At 40.6% G+C, this 17,100-nt stretch overlaps 1 protein-coding gene across 2 annotated transcripts in view; it reads right to left on the minus strand.

Moving 5' to 3' along the window:
* Positions 1-17,100, minus strand: part of VPS13B (vacuolar protein sorting 13 homolog B) — a 572,358-nt gene that overhangs the window by 52,645 nt on the left and 502,613 nt on the right. For both annotated transcript variants that reach the window (XM_060243442.1, XM_060243444.1), the window contains exon 43: positions 8,949-9,110. In XM_060243442.1, the coding sequence (XP_060099425.1) occupies positions 8,949-9,110 (162 nt within the window). The remainder of the gene's footprint in view (positions 1-8,948; positions 9,111-17,100) is intronic.

Here is a 17,100-nt window from a genome sequence, read left to right on the forward strand (position 1 = left end):
TGTGGTTGTGCAGGGCTTTTTTTGAGCAGGAAGCACAGGAACAGAGTTCCTGCTGGCTTTCAGAGCATTCCTGCAGGCTTGAAGAGAAGGCAAGACACATAGAGGACTATCTCATAAAGTGTCTGCATCTCCAAACCTGCTTTCTCCAGTCATTTGGCTTGGAGAAAGCAAGCAGGCACTTAGAAAGGCTGCCTGCCTGCCTGCCTGCCTGCCTGCCTCTTAGGCTTGCCAGGACCCCAGGCCCTTTTTTGCAGGCTCCTCCCCGCTGCCAGCCTGCTGGCTGACAGAGAGAAGCTCCAGCCCCAACAGCCACCATGTGCATCCTTTCCAGGCTGAGGCGTTAAATCCTTAAGAGCCAGTCTGAATGGAGTGGGGAACAATAGCTAATAACCAGTGCTGGGAGTAAGAAACTAGCCCAGTCCCTGTGTTTTTTATTTTTGCATTCCTTTTAGTTAGAAGTCATTGCACATTACAATAGAGAGACAAGAGTAAGCTAGAACCTTTGCTTTCCCTGTGTTGGTCTGGAGAACTTGGTTGCATTCAACAGCTTTCCTGTGTGTGTGCTGTGTTTATCTTGGCTGCTCTGTGTGTGTCTTAATTCCTAGAGCTATCCTCAGAAGTTTATTCTATATTATTTCTTTTTTGAAATTATTAGTATTGTTATTTTCTTCCCTCTTCAGAGTTCTATCCACAGCCCGTTGTGTCACTCTGCTTTAAATGGTTCTTAATAACTAGGGTGACTTCATTTGAATAGAACATGGTTATTTCTCCTTTGTCACAGTCATTACTCTATGTTTCTTCCTTTTGCTTTGGGGAGGGGGGAGCTGAACAACTCTTTGGATGATTTGTAGCCTGCTTGTGAATGTTTTCTCTTTTAAAATGTTATAATTTGATATCTCCTTCAGGTACCATAGGGCTTTTAGTCTCTTTGAACATGAATCTTATTTGACTCTGTACTAAATCTGGAGTCACAGACAGAAGACCCTGATTCCAGAGTATTCCCAGCAAGCAATCCTGACTGATAGAACAGATGACAAGACTAGTGTGAATAAAGTTGGAGTCCAGTGGCACCTTTAAGACCGACAAAGTTTTATTCAAAATGTAAGCTTTAGTGCACTAAAAGCACACTTCATCTGCCTCTTATGTGTGTTGGTCAGCTGTAGAAGAGCTGGATTCAAATCCAGGAGCAAATCATAGAACCACATAGTTTGCATTTCTGTTCTTCCTAAGGCATTATGTGTGTTTCAGTAGAAAAATAAAACAACTCTAGTCTTCAGTCTTGCAGCATTTATAGCTATTGCATAGCTTTTGGATTCAGTATCGGAGTGCTTCTGTATGTTCCAATTGCAACATGCTGTAGTGCTTGGGGGGGGGCAACAGTGGGAGGGCTTCTACTGTCCTGGCTCCACTGGTGGACCTTCTGATGGCACCTTTTTTTTTTACCAATATGTGATAACAGAATGTTGAACTGGACAGGCCACTGGCCTGATCCAACACTGCTTCTCTTGTATTCTTAGGGACCCTGCCTCTTAAGTATGTTGGTCAGCTGTAGAAGAGCAGGATTCTACTATTATATTCATCTCTATAATATATTATCTCTATATTATGTTTAGAAAGAAAATGAAGGATTGTTGTATTATTTTTTCTCACTTTAAAAAAAAGAAATTTCAAGTTGGTTAATTTGCTATTTGTGTGCGTTTGTGTGTGTGTGCACCTAGAAGTCATGGTGATAATTCATCTTTTTTTCAGAAATTGGTAATGGGGGGGCAGTAGTTAGCCTTGCCTAGGTCACCAGATAGGTTAGGGCTGGCCCTGGGAATAGAGATAATGGAGAGGGGAGGTTTAGAGCTAGCAATTATTTGACTGCCACAAAAGTTATTTTAAATGTAGACCTGAAAGGAGGGGTACTACCTCCTTGATTACATTATAGCAGTAATTGCTCAAAAAAGTATCTAAAGGAAGAAAAGGTTCATGAATGTCTCTCTTCCCTTTAAGCCTGGATCATAAGGTTCTTTTGCAGAGGGTACCAAAATTATTGGACCTAACAAGAATGCAGTTTGCAGAGTGCATTTGCCTCTTCTTGATATGGAGCAATTGGTGGATAGGGTTGCAGTTTCCTGTCATGTCCTTTGATTGGTTGTCTGATCATAGCATAAACGTTCCAGCATTTGAGACAAAAGAGAGGCTCCTGCATCACCCCTCAGATGAGAAAAGAATGCATTTGTGCTGACATCAAGTGAACCTTTTACATCTGCATTGACATCAAGTGACAGAAGTGTCTTCCCACTCAAATACGTATTGCCATGATGGAATGCAGCAGCAGCAGCAGCAGAAGAATTTTTATATCACCCTTTACTTGGAGTCTCAGGGTGGCTTATGATCGACTTTCCTTCCTCTCCCTATGAGGTAAGCGGGATTGAGAGAGCTCTGTTACTGACCCAAGGTCACCCAGCTGGCTGCATGTGGAGGAGTGGAAAATCAAACCTGGTCCTCCAGATTAGAGTCCACCACTCTTAACCACTACACCAAACTGGTGACATAGCCTTCTCTACTTTTTTGATTGTTAGTCATCTTCATGATTTAGAATATCACTACATGCACCTGTCCCTCCCCACATGTTTATGAATGTAGCTGCAGGTTGAAAGTCACCTTTAGGGCCAGCAGGGTATATTGCCATACAGTCCACCCTCCAAAGCATCCCTTTTCTCCAGGGGAACTGATCTCTGTTGTCTGGAGATCAGTTGTAATTCTAGGAGTTCTCCAGGCCACATCTGAACGTTAACAACTCTACATATAGGCAAGCAGTTAATCTCAAGATACTGCAACCAATACCTTACCTGCTACTTCAAGTTACAGTGTGATTAAATGCTTCTCTGACCTCTTTATATCTTAGCAATGGCTATGCTGTTGTTTATTTCATAGTCATTTAATCAAAGCTGAAGCAGCAGCAAGTTCAGAATCTCCAAAACCCCAAGGCCTCCTTTTCTCACTATCAAGTTACTGCTGCCTTGAATTAACCCAATAAATCTAGACATTTGAGTATGTGAAGAAATTAGAAACTGATAAGAACTAAAACACTGCATTTTTAGGATTATGAGTCATGTAACCAAGCTCCTAAAAAGCAAGGCAGGAAAGAATTACAAACAGAAAAACATGCAAGGAATGGACATGCTGGCCTTCCCACACAACCAGGATTTTTTTTTTTTTTTGTTATTCTGTTATCCTGGATATTTTGATGACAGCAGGATGGATCTTAGCTTACTATACAACACATATTTATGTGCAAAAAGATCCTTGGTGTTTCCAAGCATATTCTGTAACAGACTTCTAGCTGAGACCTTGCTGAAGCCCTGTCAGCCAGAGTAGACAGTACTGGGCTACAGGTGGTCTGACATAGTAGGTGTACAAACAGTCCACCTTCAAACCTTACCACAGAAAACTGCTTGTCTTTTGAGTAATACAAACATATATTAAAAAGCAAAATACAAATTAGTCTACCACTTCGTTCAGTGATGAAATCATGGATGAAGAATTTCAGGAGATTAAGCTGGAATTTTTACATTGCAAAAGGGAATGATAGACTGTATATTCTTTTGTAATGCTCCTCTATTTCAGGGAAGTGATTTGGGGTGTCTGACATTCCTCCCCCCTTGATTATGTTTCTGATGCAGGACATGGCAGCTTTTATGCTGCATTCTGAAAACAAAGCTCCTTGATGAATCAATTGTGTTGCCATGATCATTCAGTCTCAGTTTTCCTGCCATTCACCTCCACTGTTTAGCCTGTTACCAGCCCATCTGCCTGGTAAGCTCAAGATGATCTGGCAACTTAGGAAGGCGGATAAGGGTAAAGGTAGTCCCCTGTGCAAGCAGAGTCATTACCGACCCATGGGGTGACGTCACATCACAGACAGGAGCAAATCCACATTTCATGGCTGAAATTTTAGCCATGAAGTACAATAGCTAATTACCTTAGATGTAAACAGATATACTCCTGGCATGAAAGAAAAGCTCAGAAAGTAATGATCCAGTCAGTCTCTGCAAGTATTATTCTGTTTCATCAAAACATGGCACTCTTTGGCACAATAGTCTCTTGCTGTCCTAGGAGGACAGGGAATCATATGCCCAGAGTTGCTCCCCTTTAAAGGAACACTACCACCTCAACAACTCAGCAGCAGCAACTGGAGGTGACCTGGAGTGAGGTGGGGAAAGTGCCATGTCTGACCTTTGCAAGGGAGAGAGACTCATGAGTAATCAGAAGCAGTGAGAGGGCATGCACAGGTTGTCATGACGGCTTCAAAGAGGGCTGAAAAACAGGTCAAGGAGGTGGCGTCCAGCTTCTCTCCATTGGCAGCACTGGAGAGAGTTGGGACGGTCAAGAAGAATACAGTACCTTAAAACTCCCATTTCTCATTCTAACGCCTTGCAGACCAATGGAGATTGGACAGATGGAAGGGCAAGACTCTGACACTTCCCAGTCCCACTCTAGTCTTTGGGTTTGCCTCCCAACTAATACTTCCAAAATAATAAACTTTATTCCCAAAACTAATCTCTTCCCTGTTCCACTCTTTTACCTCCAGATAACTTTCCTACCATAATAGGCTGTCCCAGGCACACCTTCATTTTCATTCAAACCTCCCTCCCACCAATAAAAAGGCAAGCTTCTGACTTCACCCAGGGCCAGTGCATGGGAGTAGGCGAGGTAGGCAGCTGCCTAGGGTGCCACCTCACCACAGGGATGGGCGCCCCCTCCCTGTTTGCGCTGACCCTAATACTGTGCAGCATTCTTTCTACACTCAGATCGCTCGGAGTGAAGAAAGGATGCTGCACCCCCTGCCCAGCAGCCCTCCTGCTTTGGAGGGAGCTAAGCCGGGGCTGCGGGGGGCGGTTTCTTTGTTCTGAGCAATCTGAGTAAAGAACATTGCCCCCGCGGCCCCTGCTCAGCTTCCTCCAAAGCGGGAGCGGGCTGCTGGGCACAAGCTCATACCTTGAATAAACTTTTGTTTGTCTTAAAGGTGCCACTGGACTCAAAATTTGTTTTACCAATAATGTGAAATCTTAGCAAAAGTTAATACAGTTTGTTAAGAATCAGTCTTTTAAGGAGTACGGAGCAAAGAAGGAGGGTTAAAAGGATAACTTTGAGAAATTCTAGGTTAAAAATAAAACTAAATTGCTCCATAATCATCAAGATTTTTAGAAGACCACTAAAAAAAGGTAATTAAGTTTTAAAAAATAAGTAACAAATTTAAAAAGTTTTCTTTTAATCCAATGATTCAGTTTTCATGTAGATTTACATCTGAAACAAATGTGTTTTGAGGTCTTAGCTTCATCCTTCCACAGCAAAACCAAAAGAATTTAAGACTGCTTTCATTTATTTTTATTATATATTTTAAACAGGCAATTACAACACCTCTCCCTAAACTTTAATCAGTAAAAGAAAAATTAAGACTTTAGCTGATATGAATGTTAAAGAAACCCAATCCTTTGAAAACTATTTATTTTCATTTAACTGAACTGCTTTGCCATAGGTTTTTTAAAAACATTTTTGCAAAGGTTAAATAAAGTATTTTATGGCAACCGCTGCTGCTTAGTGCCTGTGTAACAAGAAACATGAGCCAGCCAAAGTTGTGCAAGTTGGTTTTCTTTCCCAGTAAGAGAATGTGGTATCTGAGACCTTGTCCTAACTCATTTTATCCCCAAGTGTGAGTCAAGTAAGTCAAGTATGAACTAATGCCTAGAGGAAAGTCCCTGACTCCAAAAGTATGGATTATTTCATATTTCACATTTATCTTACAATCTGCTCTCAGAGTTCTTAAAATTCACTAACTTGGCAAGACGAGAATTATCATGAGAAATGAAATAACTTCAAAACTATGAAGTCATCTAGCATTCCATTAACCTGACACTCACATGGCCTGTCCAGGATTGGGCAGTATTCTGACCTTTGGATAACAAGTTCCTCGAGAACCACTCCAGCTCTGAAACAATTTGGCATGCACCACACCATAACAGGCACATTAACCCCAAATTCAGATTAAATTGTATTAATACCTTTGAACACTACAGCGTGTGTTAAAAACAAAACTTTGCTTACCTAGGAATATCACGTTACTTATGGCCCTTCTCAAACACATCCACATGACTTCTTGTTTAAAAGTAAGCAGACAAATGACAGCCACACTTGGATGTAGGGTTCTCCCCACCCTCAAAGCAACAGCACTTGTGTGTAGAAAGCATCCTAAATCTCTGGTATGTAAAACTACTCAGATGGTTCATTTCCATCGCTAAATTCTGGTGTCATGGGAGAGGCAATAAAATGTCAGTAGAAAAATAATCATCCAGAGAGTATTACAAGACTTGGGCATTCAACAGCGTTACTCATTTAGCACAGTTCTTGCCAGAAAGCATTCATGGAATCCATCGTTTCAGAGAGCCAAGAGCTCCTGCCTGGCCAGTGACAGAATCTACTCTACTACTAACCTGCTTTCCCTCATCTGTTTCTATCTCTGCTTCATACTATATGCCCCTTCTGGCTGTTTCCTGGCACATCAGATATTCTTTAAGCACTAATGACAAATAGGGTTGTCAGCCTCCAGGTGGAGGTCTAGAGTTCTCCCAGAATTACAACTGATCTCCAAACTTCAGAGATCAGTTCCTCTGAAGAACATGGCAGCTTTGGGGAGTGGGGTCTATGGCATTATACTCTGCTGAGATTCCTTCCCTCCGCAAATCTGGTTTTCCCCAAGCTCTACCTGCCAAATCGCCAGGAATTTTCCAACCTGGAGCTGGCAACTCTGATAAATGTAGTCAATTGACAGAATAAAGTCAAAAGCCCAAGAACAACACAGCAGATTTCAGATCTCATAATGTCCATTGACCAAGAATAAAGAAAACTCACTCAGCTCTTAACTAAATCTTACTATATACACTTTTATTATCTGAAAAGCCTTATGGTCTTTATTGTGGGGTGTTTTGTTTTTGGTCAAAATCACCATGCAAGAAAGGCCAGAAACTCACACTTATAATGGAGGATCAAAGTAATTTCCTAGGGCTACAAAATCAAATCTAGAGCAGCAGTGGGATTTGAACTCAGATTTCCAATATCTTAGCCCAGACCTCTTTATCCACTAGACCTTCTTTATCTATACTGGCTCCTAACCAGATTCTACAGGTGTATCCCACAAGTAACAAGTTGAGAAATTTTAAACTCAACAGGACAATACGAATAATCATATACTTATAAGTTAAAATTACTTGTGAAGTGCCTGCCTATGTGCTCATAAAGTTTCAGAGTCAAAAAGTGCATCTAATCCAGGTTCTTGTTTCCTGCAGTGACTCTGGAAAGCCCACAAATACGGCATGAAGGCAACAATCTTCCCTTTGAACAAGAAGCATTCCCAGGCACAGTTCCTCTTGGAGATTCCATTTCCCCATCCTGGCTAACAGACCTTCATAGACCTCTAGTGGCCATCACTATATCTTGTAGCAGTTAATTCCAAAAACTGATTATGCACTACTTTCCTAAGAAACTCAGGAAGAAATGCTGGCCCTGACTAGGATTTTTGGGAAATGATGAGCCACCTGCTTCCATGGATGTTAATGATCTCTGGTCTTGGCAGCTAGCAGTATTATGGGGTTTCTGGGTGTGATGAAATGCACATATAGAAGACCCTTCTGCGTAGCATATAAGGTAGCCTGTGTGCAGATGGCAATGTTTGACAATCACACTCTTGTGTTGTTCTGCAGATACAAGTGCTCATTTATAGCTTGCCATAATGTGTGCAGTGCAATGAATAGACACAGTGCTATATATACTAGTGTTTGTAAGGCACCAATTATCTATATGCAGGTTACCTATTGGAAGTGCTCTCTTGGTGCGCATTTCATCATGGCTGTGGCCACCTATGAGTTAGTAAAAGGTTTCCAATTCTGATTCCAGCACGTGCAATAAACTGACATCTCTTTATAGAATAAGTTCTAGTAGGTGAAAAACTTAAAGTGAGACTAATTTTCAGATCACTGCCTCTGCAAGTTGGCTCTGCCACAGAAGCTGAAAAGAAAAACATGCATGCTAGCAAAAGCACCCATACAACTGTCAGCAGTAGGATTAGTCACTTCCTAGAAGGGACTTAAAAACCAATTCTGATATTTTTTCATAGGAAAAGACATGAATCAGAATGAGTTTGCACTCTTACAATGCTTTCCATGTGCATGTTCTCGTTACTGCTTCTCAGTTGTAGAAAAACACTTTGTTGGAAGGAACTAATACAATACGCATTGGTAAATTTTAAGGTGTGGCAATTCCACATGAAGCATTTTTAATGCATGTATACCCACACACTATGAAGCCCAACACAGAGGCAACTGTAGTTCAAATCACATGTAGACATCTTATGTAATATCTATGTGAAGAATTCATATGAATTACATAGAAATTTTTAAACGGCTTAGTCAGGGGACAGCATCAGTGTTTGTAAGGATGAAAGGAGTAGATCATCCAAATTATACTAATTTGGCAGTTCCCCTACCACTTTGACATTGGCACTTCCTATCAATGTATAGTCTAATTTCAGCAGGAATTTGTGCCCACAATGTTAAGAGTCAACTTCCAAAAGTGGGAGACAAAAAAGGGAAGTTTTTTAAAAACCTGGAAAGTTATTATTGTACTTTGGTTCAGAAGCCTGACGTTCTAAGAATGTTTTATTTTTCAAATTGGAAACGGTGAGGGTGTTCAGTTCCAAACTTGAATTAAATCTAAACACTTCTGGGTTTCCTCATCCTTTCTGTTTATCTCTAATGTCTGTTGTAGCTAAAGCGTGTGACTCCAGCTGGAATCTGGAAAGCTAAAGATAGCTGAATGCATGAATAAAAAAACAGAATCAATGATTAAAACACCACCCAGCTTTAACAATCACTGCACTTGTAGGGTTCCCCCCCTTCCTGACATACCTGCGGGGACTTGTGAGAGCGCCAGCTGTACTGGTGACTGTGGAGGCTAGCCAGCAAAACATTTTCGTCAGTATCCACCTGGCCAAACCGCAGTGTCTCCTGTGTGTCATTACAGATTACAAAATGGCTGAAGACCAATTCTTCTGCCTCGGGGCACTGGTTCTGAAAGGAAAAGAATATGAAAGCCAAATAAGCGTCAGATTAATTGCAAGATGTTTGGCAGCTGTCTGCCCAGTGGCAAATGTTTCTACACCAAAAAAACTCTCCTGTTGCAAGCTTTGCCTACAAAGTTTTCCGTATCATAAATGGCAAAGGAATTTATGGATCCCAAACATGTATTTTCATTTATGGTCCTTCAACTGTAAACCACAAACAACCCAAAGCTAAAGAAGACAATGAAATTTTGACTTTTAAAGATTTGTTTGAGACAAAATAACATGTGTTGGAAACAAGGCATCGTTCACTACAGATGAGTGTACTGGAGACCAGCTTGAGGAGTAAAATACAACATAGACATGCTCCATCAGGATACTAAAATCATCATTTGAACCACAGCTGAATTGAAATTTCAAAATTTAGCACAAAGTCTTATAAAAATAAAATGCCATTCTTAGAACCTCTTTTGAGTTCAAAGGAAACAATGATATCAACATTTGCATTTAGCCACTGACCTTTAATTACACACAAAAATATCTCTGAAGTACAAAAGCATCAACAGTGTCCTCTAAGACTGAGAGCCGATCTAACAAGGCCACTGAGGCATAACATTCCCCTCTATAATCCTCCTACAATATTCTAAAACACTTCAGTGGCCTGGAACTACATTCTTATTTCAACATATTTACCTAGCAGGACATGTGGGGGTGAAACTTGGACAGCAGTTATGAAAATCCACACGGGTATTCTTAAAGTACATCATGAACTTCTGACAAGATTACACTATCCAGCTCACTTTCAAAATTCATCTTAAAATGGTGCAAAAACACCCTTCTTTACTGTAGTGATCATCCCACCCCCTTTCTACTTGTATTTGGCCTCTTTACTGTTCTGAGGGATCAGAATGGAGCAAAGAGCATTCTGGGCATCTTTCCACCAGTAACAATGTATGAATGATGAGTTTGACAGTTGTATAACTCTCCTAAAGCCTTGGGGATTCATTCATCCCTATAATAATGTGTATTTGGAGAATGATTTGGTGCCAGTGGAAGACCGGGTGGCTCTGTCAAGATACAGTTCTTACAAATTATTTAAAAGAATTTTTTGTCCAGTCTCTCAGTTCAAGCCTGCTAACTACCATTTCACGACAATCACTTTTCAACAAAGTGACATAATTACATTTTTTTCTTGCCCCTTTCAAGGAGCTCACGGCAGTTGACATAGTTCTTTTCTCCAGTTCATAAGAATCCTAAAGTTCTTCATGTGGGAGAATAACTAACACAAAAGTAAGCTTCATGGGATAATGGTGTCCTAGTCTAATACCATACTGGTTTGCTTACAAAACTCTTGTTTTCGTCCACCCCTTAAATTTGAGTCAGCAGTTCCAACAGCTGAGCTCTACATTTTCTTCTTTGCTCCCACTGTCCACATTTCCCTTTTCCTTTGTTGTCTTCCCTCCCATCCACAGCATCTTACATCTGCTTTGAATGCTTTCCCCCATGTAGGATTGCTTGGCAGCTTCAAGATGGCCTTCTGTCTGCCTGAAAGCTCTATTTATTTATCGGTATTGTTTTATTTCCACCGCATCTTCTCTAAGCACCACCAACAAGACGGGTTCTTCCCTTGTTGTTTACAGATATACTTCAAGGTTCTGTCAGCAAAATGCCTGAGAACTCATACAAGCATATAAAAGCAAGGAAGATGGCCAGGTCTCTCTAGCCAGCCAACTCACCCTTGGCCACCAGTTTTCCACAGAGCACAGTCTGGTAGCTGCTGCTGTCAACACTTCATTTAGGCAAAAACAGAAGGCCAAATTTTCAGTTCTTAGGTGTGTGTATATATGTGATCCATTAATTTTCAGCTTTGCAAAATATGAACATCGGTAGGATGCCTATGCATCCCTAAGCACAACTTGGTTTCTGTGGTGATGGCATACTCTAATGTGTATACTTTCTTATCCATTATGCATAACGTTTTTTACTGCATTCCTGTGGTTCTCTTTTATAACTTTCCCCCTTGGCTTCATTATTTTTTTAAAAAGCCAGAATTAGGAATTCATAGAAAGGGTAAGGAGCCACGTGAACATGCAACTTACAAAATTCTCACCTAACCCACTTAATACTTGTATGCATGTGATGTACTATTAAGTCACTTTCCAACTTTTGGTGCTTCTATGAATTAATGACCTCCACATCCTATCTTTGACAGCCTTGCACAGATTTGCAAACTGAGGGCTACGGTTTCTTTGATTGAGTCAACCCATCTCATGCTGGGTCCTCCTCTTTTCTCTGCTGCCCTCAACTTTTCCTTGCATTATGTTGTCCAGTGAGTCTTGCCTTCTCATAATATGACCAAAGTACAGTAGCCATAAAAAGTCTGCTGTGAAAACATCATGATGCGACATCACACCAGAGTCGGAAAAAACTGGTGCTTGCACAGGGGACTACTTTACCTTACAATAGCCTCAGGTTATTTTAGCTTCTAGGGAGAGTTCAAACTTGATTTGATCTAGGACCCACTTATTTGTCTTTTTGACAGTCCATAGTATCTTTAAAACTCTCCTCCAACACCATATTTCAAATGAATCAACTCTTTTCCTGTCAGCTTTCTTCATTGTTCAGTACGTAAGACTTACTCTTGTGTTTTCTGCCAAATGTATTTATAGAAATACACTCATTCTCTTCTACTTGCTGAAGTCACTTGCACACAGTGACATCTATAAAAGCCAGTTAAAATTATCCTCTAGTTCTAAAGCTTATAAAGATGATGAGTGAACATCTGTCCTTGAAGGCCGAATGAGAGATATAGGCCTAGTAAATATGATCAAAGTCTATGTGTGCAGAAGAAATTGATAAGGATAACTGGAACAGTGCTGGATTTAAGGACTCCCCAAGGTCACAGGTTTTTTCCTTTAGGACTCCCCAAGGTCACAGGTTTAAGGCTATACTATATATCTCCTTAAATCCAGCAACATTGGTTTTTATAAGTAGAAAATATTACTGCAGAGAATCTGTATGTACTGTATACCAGAGTATCTGTAGAAAGCAAGGCAGACATTCCTTCAGCTATTTCAGAATACAGAGTTTGTTTTGGCATTCTCTAATGGCAGATCTATGACTTCACGCTGTCAAACTGCCATACCCACATGCCCACAGATCTATCCAAAAACATGGATTTTCTTGTTCTGTATTTATGAAGTACTCTTCTTTAAAGGAAGGATTTAAAATCTAGAGGAACTTAGTATGCTACAATAACACTTAGAAAAGAATTTTCTGAATGAAAGAAAGTATTTTCCACCCTAAAGAAATATCAGCTGGATTTTCTTGTTAAGTCTATAGCTAGCAATACTGCTAGAATAATATCTAAGGCTGCTAGCCTAGAATTCTCCCAGAATTACAACCCATCTCCAAACTACAGAGACTAGTTCTGGAGAAAATGGCTGTTTTGGAGGGTGGGCTCCATGGCCTTAGACCCCACTGAGGTCCCTCCCCTGTTTCTTGAAATCCTGTTTTCCACAAATCCACAGGGATTTCCCAGCCTGGATTTAGCAACTCTAATAGCATTACAAGATGCTGTTACTGGGATGTGTTAATGGTTTTTCTTGTAGAATACTGAAGTGAAGAATACAGAAGCTATAATAAATAATAAAATTATATAAATAATAACATGATATTTGCAGGGTTATGGGCCTATGATTACAAGTAAGGTTGCAAGCTCCAGACTGGGAAATACCTGGAGATTTTGGGGTTGAGGGCGGGATTTGGGGAATAATGCCATAGAATCCACCTTCCAAAGTTGCCATTTTCTCCAGGTGAAGTAATCTCTGTTGTCTAGAGATCAGTTGTAATAGCAAGAGATCTCCAGCAGCCATCACAATTCAACTGCCCCTTTTCAATGGTATTGCTGGGTCATCTGCTAAGGATCCCTTTTTCAGTTTGTTTATGTTCCTGTCCCCACTTGTCAGTGGATTCTCTTGTACATATTCTCCTGCAATGTCCTTATATGCTCCGTATAGGCTAAAATGGATTATACCATGCCTTGATAAATGGACTATGCTTCCTCTAGTGACATTAGAGCAAAAGGTTCATTTCTTCTTAGAAGATTCCCAACATACTTATTTTGTTGCTCGATTTCTAGGGGCTGCAGAGAAATATTGAAAAGAGGTGTCTTTCAATACTGGTTTTAAGTTTTTTGTTTTTACTCTTCAAGACTTTAGTCTAAAACCAGGAGATGTCAGAAAGAAAGAAGAGAAAGGAGAAGCTAAGCCAGCAGCTGATGTCTCCTCCTGATTCCCAGCAGGAGGTACAGTCAAGGGCCTCCAGATCGCTCAGATGTCAGATGTGGAAGGGAGGGGGGTTGTGCTCATCTGGGTCCTTCTATCAGGGTGCTCCCTGTTTCTCTCTTCAGAATTATACCCTCCTAAATCCATTACAGTCAGTGGCCTTAGAAAGTTGTAGGTCCACTTAGGATGCCATTGCAAAATATTAAATAACTGAAGTAGGGATGGAGAACAAGCCTGAGAGGTAATAACTTGATGGTAAAACCCCTGCTTTTCATGCAGGTCCCAGATTCAGTTTCTGAATCTCCAGTAAAAGGAACCTAGGTGCTAGTACATGCTAGAAGAGGAGATAAAGCACCTCCTACAAATGACTGAAACAAGCAAGAATACTCATTTAATCGATCAAAAAATCAATATGCAGATGATTCCACATAGCTTTGCAGGTGTTGGAAATTCCAATTCTCAAAAAATTACTTTGCTTAAATGACAAAATGTGAATCTTATTGTGAATCCAATAATTCAATAAGTAAAAGATTATGAACCAGATGATACATTTTTGCAGGAGTCCTAAATTTTAATTTGTTATGTTCTCAAATAGTGACTATGTTGAATGCTGTATTTTTGGGTACTCCCTCTAAAATGTTTATTTATGCTAGGGGATTTGCCATTTGGAGATTGTTCCTAAAGATTCTCTTTAAGCAGCCAATCATTTTTGCTTTCATGTGCAGTTATTCAGAAAAACCAGTGCATTCCAGTTTGCTTACCCTTAATATCAGAGCAGAAAAGATTGGAATCCCATTTATATTTACACAAAATATACAAGCCTTCCACTGAAGATAGGAACACTTGGCAAATAGGTGAAACAGATTTTAAAAAGGGGTGAGAAAATAAGAAAGAATTGTGGTCAAGATGTGAAGGTGGGGGAATGGTGCGTCTCACCTTGTTTGTATCTTGCATCCATCTTGTGTGTGCATGTGCACACACAACACACATGGGTAAGGTTACCAGGGCTTAGTGTTCAACACTTTGGTCATTAGGCAAAAACCTTGCTTGAATATAGCTCCCTTTCCTATATGCTATTTCTGTTGCCAATAACAGCGGATTGAACAAGCAAAGGACAGAGTGAAAAGCCTGGCTACTCCTCCCTCCCTTCCAAGTAGCCTTCCAGATTATTAGATTGCAAGGTAAGGCAGATTGCAAGGTTTGATTACTGATCTGCAGGTCTTTGTGAAATTGTTCGCTTTGGCAAACTGCTCATATCCCTACAGTATAACCCACAAAGCTATGAATGTAACATCACTCTCCACTAGGCTTCCCAACCCCTCCGCCCTGCCGGGGGACCCCTGAATTAGCAACTTCCTCCCCCGCTCTCCAAAAATGCTTCACGAGGTGCATGCTGGGACTCGTAGTCCTTGCGTCCTCTCTGGCTGCCACAGGTGTCTCCTCGGGCAGTCTGGCCGGCGAAGGGGGGGGAGCTCCGCCCCCAGAGGACCATGTGCATTCCAGAGGCTTCAGTCTCTGATTGAAAGGCTTCCTCTTGGGATGGGGTGTCTGTGTTACTTTGAAGAAGTTGGCAGCAACTCGTGAGTAGAGAGGCCAATCCCCCTTCAGTGTTGCCAGAAATTGGGGGGGGGGGGGCAAGTCTGCTGAGTACTTCATTATTCTCTATGTGGAGATCGATTCTCATAGGGTATAATGGGGAATTGATCTGGAGGTTTCAGGGGCTCTGGGGGCGCTGTTTTTTGAGGTAGAGGCACCAAATTTTCAGTATAGTATCTAGTGACTCTCCCCAAAGTATCCTCCAAGTTTCAAAATGATTGGACCATGGGGTCCAATTCTATGAGCCCCCAAATAAGGTGCCCCTATCCTTCATTATTTCCTATGGAAGGAAGACATTTAAAAAGGTGTGCAGTCCCTTTAAATGTGATGGCCAGAACTCCCTTGGAGTTCAATTATGCTTGTCACACCCTTGTTCCTGGCTCCGCCCTGATGTCTCTTGGCTCCACCCCCAAAGTCCCCAGATATTTCTTGAATTGGACTTGGCAGCTCTACTCTCCACCCTCAGAAAGGTATATGACGGCATGGTTTCCAGGTTGTTCTAAAGGCAAATCCTTTCTTGCCTGTGCCATCTATCTATTCATGAAACTACATTTTAGATGTGGTCAAGATCAGGTTGACCAAAAATAATGCTTGAAGCAGCCTTCCAGTCGGACCAGGAAGAACTAAACCACTGTAAACAAAGAAATACAATGTTCCAAGAGTCCTGTTTATTCTGGCATATATTTTTTCCACACTATCTTAACCTTCCTGGAAGATAACTGATAATTTGATAATTGGTATTATGTGATTCATTAGTGTTTCCTTAATTAAAATGGGATTAACGTGCTAATCACAAAAGAAGTTAAACCACAGCGTGAACCATGGCAGGAACAAATCTTTGGATTCCCTTTGAAGAGGATACTTCCTGTGGCTTTTTAGGAACCATTTTTTCAAGACAGCGTGTGCTGGGATGATTTACAATGTATTCATGATGTACACTGCCCTGAGCCCTTCAGGGGAGGGCAATTTAGAAATTAAATAAATAAATATCATCCAAAGAGAAAAGACTCTGAAGGTCTTTCATTCTACTCATCTATTTTCCACAGCTTTTAGTTTCTCATAATTTGAAAAAAATAAGTCATTTTGAATGGTAAAATATACTGGAAAATTCTGTATAACTGTAGATGTACGGTCTTCTTATCTATTTTCATTTTATTTGATCTTATGGAATTAAAAATCTCCAATGCATCAACACTGGATTTAATCAAAAATTTAACCATAGCTCAAAGTACGCAGCTCTGGTGACTGGACAGTTTTATTAGGCCAACAGTCTGTTGGCAATGAGATGCAAGCTCTCAACCATTCTACAACTCTTTTCTGTAGTAACATTTGGCCTTTAAATATGCCATTATCACTACTTGGGCAAAATCTTGCTAACGTTCAGCACTTTGATGCTCACTTACTTCAATGTGTCATGAACTTAATCTTTCCCATAGATGTTACTGGGACACAAAGCTTAGCTTTGGCTGGATTATGTCCTTTCCATTTAAGAGAAGTGTTTTCTGTTATAATGTATCAGACTTTGAACTGGTTGCCTACATAAGGGAAATAAGTGGCTTTTAAAAAAATCCATTTTCTTGAATTTCAAACATGTGATCCGGAGTTAAAAAGCAAACAGCCTTATGGTGTCTTTAATGCCTAATCTACTTTTGCAATTGCCATCATTACTTAAGAAAAAAATTAGCCCACATATTGGGAGAAACAAATACTGACAGAGGCTTCTGTTAATCTTGAACTCTTGACCTAAAGGTGCAAGGCCAAATTGCTTTATGCTTCCTATGTCAGCTCCCATCTGCACTGTGCGCAAAATTACTTGTCCTAGATACTCAGTTTAAAATGTTAAGAATGCAAGTAACTGCAGCACCCATGATTTTGTCAGGCAGAATACTATACTGAGAGTCAGCCATATGCACCAAAGAATGTTTACCAGTGGGGAGCTAATTTTCTGTATGTGGCAGAGAGGAAGCCACTTAAGGTACACGTTGCTAACAATTAATTATAATGAGCAGTTCTGAGCCCACTTCTAGGTCTGGTGTCTCCTAATTTAAAAGTAGGGCAAGTTTTTAATCTAGTACACTCTGGGCTAGAGACCCACCTACCACATCAGAAGATGGTGGC

This window comes from Heteronotia binoei, chromosome 7 (assembly GCF_032191835.1).
Source record: "Heteronotia binoei isolate CCM8104 ecotype False Entrance Well chromosome 7, APGP_CSIRO_Hbin_v1, whole genome shotgun sequence".
Taxonomy (NCBI): domain Eukaryota; kingdom Metazoa; phylum Chordata; class Lepidosauria; order Squamata; family Gekkonidae; genus Heteronotia; species Heteronotia binoei.